The 12,863-nt window shown below is 38.5% G+C and overlaps 1 protein-coding gene across 1 annotated transcript in view; it reads left to right on the forward strand.

Moving 5' to 3' along the window:
• Positions 1–12,863, forward strand: part of lrrk2 (leucine-rich repeat kinase 2) — a 53,250-nt gene that overhangs the window by 31,010 nt on the left and 9,377 nt on the right. Inside the window, exons 37-46 of the mRNA XM_059546312.1 lie at positions 697–888; positions 994–1,140; positions 2,109–2,221; positions 2,346–2,536; positions 2,667–2,827; positions 5,096–5,266; positions 9,516–9,616; positions 9,709–9,921; positions 10,124–10,317; positions 10,401–10,473. Of these exons, the coding sequence (XP_059402295.1) occupies positions 697–888; positions 994–1,140; positions 2,109–2,221; positions 2,346–2,536; positions 2,667–2,827; positions 5,096–5,266; positions 9,516–9,616; positions 9,709–9,921; positions 10,124–10,317; positions 10,401–10,473 (1,556 nt within the window). The remainder of the gene's footprint in view (positions 1–696; positions 889–993; positions 1,141–2,108; positions 2,222–2,345; positions 2,537–2,666; positions 2,828–5,095; positions 5,267–9,515; positions 9,617–9,708; positions 9,922–10,123; positions 10,318–10,400; positions 10,474–12,863) is intronic.

Consider the following 12,863-nt stretch of genomic DNA (forward strand, 5'->3'; position numbering starts at 1 on the left):
ATCACGTGTGCTTTTTAAAACAGTATGCAACAGTAGCGGGAAACTGTATATTCAGGCAGTGTGTGCATGTAAAATGGTAAATGGTAAAATGAAGTAAATCCGATCAGAAGCTTGTGACGTGTAAACGCGGACATTCGAGCCGCTTTTCCACTATCGGGCCAAGCGGTTCTGACAACTGTGCTGGTAGAGTGTGTGTGCGTGACATCGCCACTCAGGATCTGTCACTTGTCTTTTGAATGTCTGCTAATTTCTCCGTAGCTTGCTAAGCATGCTATTTTGTGCAATGTAAACACAAATCTAAAGAATTTTCTGATCATCCTCCATAACGTTGTGGTTATTACATCTCATATCATATGTAAACACCTATGGTAAAAACTTGTGTTAACATGGCAACGACTGACACATTTGAATTGCATTCAAAAGAGATTAGGGTGCACAATAAATATCGGCTAATAATTAATGCGCATCTTGTCAGTAAAGCCGGTTCTCTAATCAGCGGTAAATTCCATTACGTGCGTGATTTCACATAGATCAGCAGTTACTACACAGAGCTGTTGTTAATTGACAAAGTTCATTATCAGTGTGGATTTGAGCAGCTTGTGAAATGAATATGCATTTGATTCAGTGATTGTAAGGATGATTGTGATGGTGATGATTGTGATAGTGTCAGTGATGACTGTCCTGTGTGTACTGTAGGTCGTGTGTTGTTTGGGCAGGTGGTGGATCACATTGACTCTCTGCTGGAAGAATGGTTTCCAGGCCTCCTCGTCACTGATGTCCATGGCACCGGAGAGACACTGCTTAAGAAATGGGCTGTGTACAGCTTCAGTGATGGAAAAAACTGCCAAAAGATGCTGCTGGAAGATCTTCTCTCCAAAATCAATGCAGGTCTCTATTCCGTTCACGTTCAGAAACACAACTCCTTTCTTGATAACCTGGTGTATAAAAATGGTGCAAAACCTGTACTGTACTGACTGGTTGCTTGTCTGTAAGATGGTTTGCTGGTGAACCCAGAAGACCCCAGCTGTACTCTGCCAATCTCTCAGATCTCTCCAGACCTGGTACTGTGTGATCAGGCGTCCAGCACCATACTGGATCCAGAGCAACTGGAGATGGAGCTCTCAATGGACTATATGTTGGGTTAGTACATTAATAAATGATTACCTCTCTAAGGCAGAGAATGAAAAACATATGTCTAATGTGTTAAAGTTGACACTGTTATTGAACTTCATTGAATCAACACTGACTCAAGGCTAATAACAAACAACATGGCTGCCTTTTGTAGAACTGCTTATAGCTAAATTGAAACCATATAAAATTGTATGAACTTGACACTGGTACTTAGGTATGGTTAATCGTGATTATTTTGCTAAAAAATATATATATAATCACAATGAATAATCATGATTATCACCATTTTAACTTTTTGTCCATCAAGTCAAGTCACCTTTATTTATATAGTGCTTTTAACAATATAGATTGTAACAAAGCAACTGAACAGCATTAAATAGGAAAATAGTGTCAAAACAAAAAGGCAGTTCATCATTGAATTCAAGGATGTCATTATCCAGCTCAGATCAGTTTAAATAGTATCATCAGAATGATTGCACTTTCATATATAAGCACAAATCAAGAGAACATCAATTTCAAACAATTTTCAAACATCAGAAAGTTCCCTTTTAAATTTATTCACACCAAACAGCACAAATGACCACATGAAAGGTAACAGACTGGCTGTATTATGCTTTTGTATTGGAGTAGAATGGGGATCACTAAACACCAGTTTACATGTTTGCCTGTGTTTTCAACTCATCAGTATTTTTCCCGTCAATTGCCAGCTTGGGAAGATTAGGACCAAGATACCTGGGTCCTGGAAACAAATTTTTTGGATCAATTTAAGAAAAAAATTTAAACTATTGACATTTGAAAACCACAACCATGAAAGCTTGTGGAAACTTGTTGCTAATGCAAGATAATGAATTAATTAATGAATTAATTAATGTATTAAGAAAGAAGTTACTTGATTTGACTAACAGAAGGACTTTTATAGAAACTGTGATTGTCAACAAAGTAATGCAAGTATAAACTAACAGTATTTTTTAATGAAGGAGATGGAGGCTTTGGCTCTGTATATAAAGCTGTGTACAAGAATGAGGAAGTTGCTGTGAAGATTTTCAATAAACATGCATCTACACTTTATGTTCATCGGCTGCTACGACAGGTGAGTTATGCTATAGAAAAAGATCCCCGACAAGTCTTTTACTCGGTTAGGACATGAGGACATGTCCAAGTACCAGCATTAGTACATGATTGGTGTATTTGCCTTTTTAATTCTTTGTTTCCAGGAACTGGCAGTTCTTGGCAGACTGCGTCACCCCAGTCTGGTGGGGCTTTTGGCTGCTGGTTGTAACCCGCACATTCTTGTGATGGAACTCGCCCCATGTGGCTCTCTGGACTCGCTTTTTGAGTATGAAAACAGCCGCCTCAGCCGCAAACTACAGCACAGGATAGCACTGCATGTGGCAGATGGTCTCAGGTGGGTACGCTAGTTACACAACACACAAAAGCTTTAAAGAAATCACATTTAAAGAAACATTCTGGGTTCAATACAAGTTTAAGCTTTAGGACAGCATTTACTCTACTTCTTTTTTTTTTTATTCAAACAGGTATTTGCACTCTTCTATGATTATCTACCGAGATCTGAAGCCGCACAATGTTCTGTTGTTTAACCTGAAGACGGATGCTGAGGTCATTGCTAAAATCACAGACTATGGCATAGCGCAGTACTGTTGCAGTATGGGTGTCCGCAGCTCAGAAGGAACACCAGGTACTAGGGGTGCACGATAAATATCGGCCAATAATTAATGCGCATCTTGTCAGTAAAGCCAGTTCTCTAATCAGCCGTAAATTCCATCAGGTGCGTGATTTCACATAGAGCAGTGGTTACTACACAGAGCCGTTGTTAAAGGAACACTCCACCGTTTTTTGAAATAGGGCTTATTCACATTATTTCCTACATTTAGATAGGTGGGCAAATGCATTTTTGTGTCAGTGCATGCATTGTTTTAGTTTGACTGGGTCGGCGTTAGCTTAGCTTAGCACAATGAATGGAATCCTTTGTTGCCAGCTAGCATGGCCTGAGTAAAAGTGATCAAAAAAAACAAAAAAACCCACCTAATTACTTCTTGTGGCCTGCGTATTCACAACGAGTACAAATAGCGATCCAGATTAACACTAGGCGATTTCCTAGGCAGATATTGACTTGGGACTATATTATGGGGAAGCACAGGCGAAGCACTGCTGCTTAGGCGAAGCACTGCTACTTCAGCGCAGAGATATCACGCAACACATGAAATCCCACGACTTCCGTCAACATACCGGCGTGCAACGCATCAAAGAAAACAGAAGAAGAAGAACATACCGGCGTGACCTGCACCGAGTGTGTTCGCTTTTGGATGATTTATTTTGAGAAGTTACAGCAAACATGGTTATTACTTGCATAGCAAAAGGTTGTGAGAACAAGCAAAGGACATACACGAATGTAATGTTTCACAGAATTCCATCTAATGTGGAACTGAGAAATAAATGGCTAGCAGCTCTGGAGATCTGTAGTTCAACGCCTCTCAACAAAATAAAGCAGTATCGTGTTTGCGAAGAACATTTTGCACCAGAGGACTACTTTGAAAAAATGGAATATGGGTCCAGAAAGACGGTACTACGTCTGAAAGATACAGCCGTCCCATCTATTTTCAAAGCACAGGAAGAACAAAGTGCACATGTAAGTTGTCTTTTATTTCTCTTCCTATATAACCTATATTGCCTGTGAAAACATCAACTCTATGTGAATACAGGTATAATATGGTTCGATCTATACATGTGTCATGATTAAAATAATCACTTACTCTGTGGACAGCTGTCCATTTGGTCCATTCGGCGAGGGGCGTTTTTTCCAGTTCACTTTGTCACACCGGAAAAAAAAATCGAGTACTGCAGAATGGATCAGCGCCGTGAAATCCTCTGTAGATGTGACACAACTTCGGCCACGCTCATCTTGATCTGACGTGTTGAGCCTGGTCATCAATGGCAAAAACATGTCCTACTCTCTACAGCACAGACACTCTATTTCCGTCGGCAAAGATTGGCATATTCCCCCACATTCACTCCACCAGTTCATATTGGCTCTCATCCTCACGTCCTCAGGCTGTTGAGCGATCGCAACCTCCTCCTCCTGTCGTTCTATTTCCAAAGCACGCAGCTCATCTTCTGTAAACTCTGGTTCAAATAGGTATGGTTCTGGTTCTTGACTGTCTGAGAAGTCACCCTCTTCGTCTCTCTCAAAATCAGCCATGTTCATCGCCATTCGTGTACTGTAAGGAAAATAGCCAGGCAGCTACTATTCACGCCGGTATGTTGACGGAAGTCGTGGGATTTCATGTGTTGCGTGATATCTCTGCGCTGAAGTAGCAGTGCTTCGCCTAAGCAGCAGTGCTTCGCCTGTGCTTCCCCATAATATAGTCCCAAGTCAATATCTGCCTAGGAAATCGCCTAGTGTTAATCTGGATCGCTATTTGTACTCGTTGTGAATACGCAGGCCGCAAGAAGTAATTAGGTGGTTTTTTAAATTTTTTTGATCACTTTTACTCAGGCCATGCTAGCTGGCAACAAAGGATTCCATTCATTGTGCTAAGCTAAGCTAACGCCGACCCAGTCAAACTAAAACAATGCATGCACTGACACAAAAATGCATTTGCCCGCCTATCTAAATGTAGGAAATAATGTGAATAAGCCCTATTTAAAAAAACGGTGGAGTGTTCCTTTAACTGACAAGCTGCGCAAATCCACAGTGATAATGAACGTAGATTCGTGCAGCTTGTCAGTTATCAATGGCTCTGTGTAGTAACCACTGCTCTATGTGAAATCACGGTTGTGATGGAATTTACTGCTGACTAGAGGACCGACTTTATGGAGAAGATGCACATTTTTTGGCCGATATTTATCGTGCACCCCTACCGGGTACCTCTAACTTTCCCATAATCCTCTATGAAACAGAGGGTGTTTACTTTATATATTCTAATATTGTGTCTCCCTCACAAAGGTTTTAGAGCCCCGGAGGTCGCCCGAGGTAATGTCATCTATAACGTCCAGGCAGATGTATATTCGTTTGGTCTGCTGCTGTATGACCTTTTGACTTACGGTGAACGGATATCCGATGGAATGAAGTTTCCTAGTGAGTTTGATGAGGTGGCTGTGCAGGGAAAACTACCAGGTAACATGCTTCTTTTGTTTATCTTGACGTTTATTAGTTCTGTCAAAATTAGCTTGTTAATTCAGGTGATTAATTTTTCCATTTAACGCATTGAAAAAATGCAATTAATGCAGGGCAGAGCTAGGTTTGGCCACCCAAATCACTACTTCTGCTTCTGTCTCTTTTTATTTCATGATTAGAATTGCATTTATTCAGACGCAGAATGTCTTTACGACCACATAGAATGTGAGACTTTTCAGACACGCATTACTCACACACCTCAACACCAAGCCTGCGTCGAACGAGTGCGGAAAAGCAACTGCACACATACCGAGTGCTCGTTCAGTTGCACTTACAAATCCGGCAGCGCGCACTGTAGCCTGTATCATTTCAAATCAAAGCGCGAAATAAACAATGAACATGCAATGTTGTGGTCATCTCATCAGTTAAAGGGTTAGTTCATCCAAAAATTTAAATTATGTCATTAATAACTCCCCCTCATGTCGTTCCAAACCAGTAAGACCTCAGTTTATCTTCTGAACACAGTTTAAGATATTTTAGATTTAGTCCGAGAGCTCTCAGTCCCTCCATTGAAGCTGTGTGTACGGTCTACTGTCCATGTCCAGAAAGGTAAGAAAAACATCATCAAAGTAGTCCATGTGACATCAGAGGGTCAGTTTGATTTTGTTGAAGTATCGACAATACATTTTGGTCCAAAAATAACAAAAATTACAACTTTATTCAGCATTGTCTTTTTTTTGGACCAAAATGTATTTTCAATGTTTCAACAAATTCCAACTGACCCTCTGATGTCACATGATTAATTTTCATTTTTGGATGAACTAACCCTTTAAGTCATGAAGTTAACAAAAAGGCAATTAAAGTTGCCTTAATATTGAGTGTGCATATATTTGTTATATATGAGTTACATTGAAGGACGTCTCTAAAATGCAGTGGTTTTCAAAACTACTCCTGGAGAAGCAGCACTGTCTCCCTCATCTAACACACCCAATTCAACTCGTAAGCTCATTAGTAGAGACTTTAAGAGCTGAGGTGGGTCAGAATAAGTAAAGAGATGTAATAAAAGTAAATAGGAGCCAAAACACCTAATAACCAGCTGCTTTGATGTCTGTTAATCAAACAACAAAAGAAAAAAAAGAAAAACAATTATAATTTTTTATAGCTTTAAGGATTCATCTATATTTAATTTATAATTTAGTGTTTTTAATAACTTTATTACATTTTTGTATATTTCCTACTTGCTGAAGGGCATATGTCGCTAAATATGGCATTTATTATAATGGGTTTATATGAAGATTGTTTTAAGTCTACATAAATTAGAAGTTGTTTTAAGTAGTATAATAAAGGTTCATATTGATAGCTCTCAGTTATACTGTAATGTCGAATGGCTATAGTCAATGGTTAAATATTAGGAAAAAAAACACAATTTCAAAGAGACATCAGTAGTATTAGTATCATACTTGCTCATACAGTCATAAAATGATGCCATTATACAAATATAAAAAATATACTGTCTTTTTTGTTTGTACATTAATTTGAAAATTTAATGTGAAATTATAGCAATGTAAAAGTATTTTTAAAAACTTTAATGTTAGGTAGGATGATTCGCAATTTTAGAAAAAAATGTGTGATTGTTTTAGTGCTTTAGTGCTGGCCAACGATTAAAATGTTTAATCGCAATTAATCACATGATTGTCCGCGTCATTGCTATGCACAAAACTAATAATGCATTCAAAAGTAGTGTATTGTGTACTTTTTTAATTTAAAAGTACTGCTATATGAACAAAAGTGCAATAACATTTGGTTTACAAACACAAACACAAATAAGATGCTTTTTTTACAGCAGTATTCCTTTTACATAGTAGCAGTTAAAATATTTATTGTAAATCTTAACTTTATAACATAAATGTACTTAAATTGAATAGAAAACAAGAGTCAAGAGCCTTTTTCATTACATTATAACAGGAATTTTCTGAGTAGAGGCCTGCACGATTGCAGGACCCATCGCAGCAGAGTGCAGCGCAGGACAACACTTGAGACACGGGTAGAGACTCGTGGGTGGGGGAGAATAATTACGGTGTCCTCACACTAGGCAAACTTAATCACAAAAACCCTGGTTCGTTTGAATAGTGTGATCTTTCTGTTTAGCAGTCCCTGGCTCAGTTGGAAGAGGTGGGCAAGAGTGCAGTTCAGTTATATATACAGGTGCATCTCAAAAAATTAGAATGTCTTGGAAAAGTTCATTTATTTCAGTAATTCAACTCAAATTGTGAAACTTGTGTATTAAATAAATTCAATGCACATAGACTGAAGTAGTTTAAGTCTTTGGTTCAACCCACCAATTCACAATCTCAACTAATTAGAATACTTCATAAGACCAATAAATTTGCCTTCTGGAAAGTATGTTCATTTACTCTACATGTACTCAATACTTGGTAGGGGCTCCTTTTGCTTTAATTACTGCCTCGATTAGGCGTGGCATGGAGGTGATCAGTTTGTGGCACTGCTGAGGTGGTCTGGAAGCCCAGGTTTCTTTGACAGTGGCCTTCAGCTCATTTGCATTTTTATGGTCTTTACTTTCTCCTCTTCCTCTTGACAATACCTCATAGATTCTCTCTGTGGTTTAGGTCTGGTGAGTTTGCTGGCCAGTCAAGCACACCAACACCATGGTCATTTAACCAACTTTTGGTGCTTTTGGCAGTGTGGGCAGGTGCCAAATCCTGCTGGAAAATGAAATGAGCATCTTCAAAAAGCTGGTCAGCAACACAAGAAGTTGACATAGCACCCAAAATCATCACAGACTGTAGAAAATTAACACAGGATTTCAAGCAACTTGTGCTATGAGCTTCTCCACCCTTCCTCCAGACTCTAGGACCTTGGTTTCCAAATGAAATACAAAACTTGCTCTCATCTGAAAAGAGGACTTTGGACCACTGGGCAATAGTTCAGTTCTTCTTCTCCTTAGCCCGGATAAGATGCCTCTGATGTTGTCTGTGGTTCAGGAGTGGCTTATCAAGAGGAATACGACAACTTTAGCCAAATCTCTTGACACGTCTGTGAGTGGTGGCTCTTGATGCCTTGACCTCAGCCTCAGTCCATTCCTTGTGAAGTTCACTCAAATTCTTGAATCGATGTTGCTTGACAATCTTCATAAGGCTGTGGTTATCTCGGTTGGTTGTGCATCTTTTTCTTCCACGCTTTTTCCTTCCACTCAAATTTCTGTTTACATGCTTGGATACAGCACTCTGTTAACAGCCAGCTTTTTTGGCAATGAATGTTTGTATCTTACCCTCCTTGTGAAGGGTGGACAATGATTGTCTTCTGGACAACTGTCAGATCAGCAGTCTTCCCCATGATTGTGTAGCCTAGTGAACCAAACTGAGAGACCATTTTGAAGGCTGGGCAAGTTAACGCATTATTATCGTGTTAACGCAATAATTGGTTAACGCAGACAATTATTTTATTGCGCGTTAACGCAGTCATGCAGCACATATAAGAAGATCGGTTAGCGCTCACACTCACTGATCTTTATATAGTTCTAATTATTCTGCCGCATCCCGCAAACACGAGTCTCTACCCGCCCATCCAGTGTTGTCCCACGCTGAACATGCTGCGATGGGTCCCGCGATCATGCAGGTCTCTAATAGGAAGGAGCCTGATATAATGTTATGATTGAGGCTCTGGACTCTGAGCATAATTTATTTTTCAGTAACAAACTATAAAATATTTTCTATAAAAATGTTAATGTCCTTGCAGTGACAAATTGCTTGTTTTATATTTAATTGAATTACATTAATGTTATATGTTGAGATTTAAGCTACAATAAATATTTTAACTGCTACTGTGTAAAAGGAACACTGCTGTAAAAAGCACCTTATTTGTTTAAAGTGCTTGCAAACCAAATGTTATTATACTTTTGTTCATACTGTATAGCAGTAGACCTACTTTTAAATGAAAAAAGTGCACAATACACTACTTTTGAATGCATTTTTAGTTTTGTGCATAATACGATTACTTGTGATTAATCGCAGACAATAATGAGATTAATCGCGATAAAAAAAAATTGCCCAGCACTTATATATATATTGTTAATTATTATAGTATATTATTATATTAATTACAAATATCAATTTAAATGTAAGATTTACAAAATAATAATTTATTAATATATATTATTGATATTTTATTACATTTAATTTTATTAAATGTTTTATGTATAATAGTATTTATGACTCTCTCCATTGTATAGATCCAGTTAAAAATTATGGATGTTCTCCGTGGCCTGGGTTTGAGTCTTTGATGAAGGACTGTTTGAGAGAAAACCCACAGGACAGGCCTACATCTGCTCAGGTTAGACTGATTACAACTGATTGTAAGAAAGAATCACTTCTGAACTTCTGTGAAGACATTTGAGTAAATCAATATGTCTGTTTATGTTTTAGGTGTTTGATCGTCTGAATTCTGTAGAGATGCTTTGTCTGATGCGAGAGCTGACTGTGATGAGTTTGCCAGGTGAGTGTTTCACTGTCTCCAGTGCCGATGGAGGTGCAGACGGAGGTAAAAATATCCGTGTGTGGATTGGAGGTGGCAGTTGCAGCCAGAAATTAGGCTGTGTGACATCACTGCAACTGGAGACAGGAGGAAGCTTGAGCCAGGTATGAATTTTACTGTATACACACTGTTTCTTGTTAAATGGTATTTCATTTAAATAGATATGATTATATGATCCTCATTTCAGTTTTCTGCATATAATAGTTTTCAGTTAAATGTCAAACACACCCACAATCCTTGAAGAATTAACTAATTGACTGCTGTCAATTTAACAGTCCAGTTAACAGTGTTCCTGCCCTATTTTAGGAGATTGACAGCAGTCCTATCCTCTGCATGGTAATCATCAGAGCTCCAGGGTCATGCAGTGACTGGTTAGTTGCTGGGACACAGTCAGGTTCACTCTTTATCATGGACACAATAAACGCTGAGGTTCTGCACTGTCTGAAGAGTGTGAAGGACTCCGTGACATCACTCTACTTTCACACTGACCTTCATCACAGGTGATTAGATCTAAATTTCTGAATAATAAGTGTTAAAAAGTAAAAATCTCTTTAAATGAGAGAATGATGTTAACATTTTTCAGATACTTAAAGAATTACCTTTTGGTCGGGACAGCAGATGGATCACTGGTCATTTATGAAGATTCAGTCTTGAAGGTATAGTTTTTTTTAATGATTATTTATCGTTTTATGTTTTTTTTTTTTTTTAATTGACAATGAATTCTGAACTATAATTGTTAAGCACTTTAATTGATTGTATACACCACCGTTTCAAAATTTTGGTCCCACTTTATATTAAGTGGCTTTAACTACTATGTAAAAGTGGTAAAATGGTATCTGTGAGGATTTCCAGTCAGGATTTAGACCGTATCATAGTACTGAGACTGCTCTCCTTAGAGTTACAAATGATCTGCTCTTATCATCTGATCGTGGGTGTATCTCTCTACTAGTTTTATTGGAACTTAGTGCTGCGTTCGACACAATTGTCCACAACATTCTTTTGCATAGACTTGAACACTTTGTTGGCATCAGTGGAAGTGCATTAGCATGGTTTAAATTGTACTTATATGACCGCCATCAGTTCGTAGCAGTGAATGTAGATGTAACATATCGATCACAAGTGCAGTATGGAGTACCTCAAGGCTCAGTACTAGGGCCGTTACTCTTCACACTTTATATTTTACCCTTGGGAGATATCGTTAAGAAACATGGTGTTAGCTTTCACTGTAATGCTGATGATACTCAGCTCTATATTTCTTCGCGGCCCGGTGAAACACACCAATTTAAAAAACTAATGGATTGCATAGTCGATATAAAAAACTGGACGAGTAATTTCTTACTGCTAAATTCTGAAAAAACAGAGGTGTTAATTATAGGACCTTGATGGTTGCTCTGTCAATTCTTCGTCATCAGTTAGGAACCTAGGTGTGCTATTTGATCGCAATCTTTCCTTAGAAAACCACGTTTTAAGCATTTGTAAAACTGCATTTTTCCATCTCAAAAATATATCTAAATTACGGCCTATGCTCTCAATGTCAAATGCAGAAATGTTAATCCATGCATTTATGACCTCAAGGTTAAATTATTGTAATGCTTTATTGGGTGGTTGTTCTGCATGCTTAGTAAACAAACTACAGCTAGTCCAAAATGCAGCAGCAAGAGTTCTTACTAGAACCAGGAAGTATGACCATATTAGCCTGGTCCTGTCAACACTGCACTGGCTCCCTATCAAACATCTTGTAGATTTTCAAATCTTGCTTATTACTTATAAAGCCCTGAATGGTTTAGCACCTCAGTATTTGAACGAGCTCTTGTTATATTATAATCCTCCACATCCACTGCTTTCTCAAAACTCAGGCAATTTGATAATACCTAAAATATCAAAATCAACTGCGGGCGGCAGATCCTTTTCCTATTTGGTGCCTAAACTCTGGAATAACCTACCTAACATTGTTCGGGAGGCAGACACACTCTTGCAGTTTAAAGATTAAAAACCCATCTCTTTAACCTGGCTTACACATAACACACTAATATGCTTCTAATATCCAAATCCGTTATTTTAAGAATTTTTAGGCTGCATTAAAGGGATAGTTCACTTTCAAATTAAATTTTGGTATGTTTTAGCTTACTTCAAGGGCATCCAAGATGTACAGTAAGTGTCTTTGTTTCCGCAGTAGTTCCCATTTTTATATTTTTAGATCAAACCGTTCTTGTCTGTGACTCATATAATGGAGGTCTATGCTAGAGGTCTAACGATTTATCGGTTTTGCTGATTAATTGGCACCGATAGTTGATTGCTGGAACAATCGGTTATCAGCAAAATCCATGCCGATAGTTTTCCGCGTTTCGTCCCTTACTGGAATGGCTGATAGTTTTCTGGGTTGCTTCTGTTGCTGGAGCAGCTGAGAAGGCTCTGTTTTCATGATACAGTGCGAGAGCTGCCTCTAGTGGTTGAAATCCGTGACAGCACGTGCTGTGTGTTTAGACACGTGACGCTGCACGTTGAACAGAGAGAGACACTTCAGCAAGAATATTCTCCAGCGCCTCACAGCGCCATTCACATAGTTTTCCATTAAATTACATTATATTCGCCCCGAATCATTGTTAATGTACTTAAGTAATTCCATATTGAGCATTTCCATCGAAACTTTTGTCTTTCTGTCGCTCTAAGCGCTCTTTCCGTTTGCTCCGTTTTTTAAACACGAACTTATCTTTGCCTCATTGTTGATTCTTGAAGTCAACTTGTGTCCGTTTGATGAATAAATAAACTGATATAGAGCGCTGCTCGAGTTGAATGTGATGCTCCCTGTGTGTGTATGATACCGGTGAGTTCTCCTAGACTCAGTGCTGCTCTTTTATTAGATAATCACTTGATTGTTCAATAACAGAAGCAGTTCAAGTATCAGAGTAAACATTGTTCTGGGATAATTGTAGGGCCCTATGATTTCCGCGATGCAGAAAATGCGACCGGAATCGCGGAATCCATTAAATGAGGACGAAAACACATGAAGAACATCTCCAGAACTGCTCTGAGAGTCACGTCGTGA

The sequence above is a fragment of the Carassius carassius genome, chromosome 50 (assembly GCF_963082965.1).
Source record: "Carassius carassius chromosome 50, fCarCar2.1, whole genome shotgun sequence".
In the NCBI taxonomy this organism is placed as follows: Eukaryota; Metazoa; Chordata; class Actinopteri; order Cypriniformes; family Cyprinidae; genus Carassius; species Carassius carassius.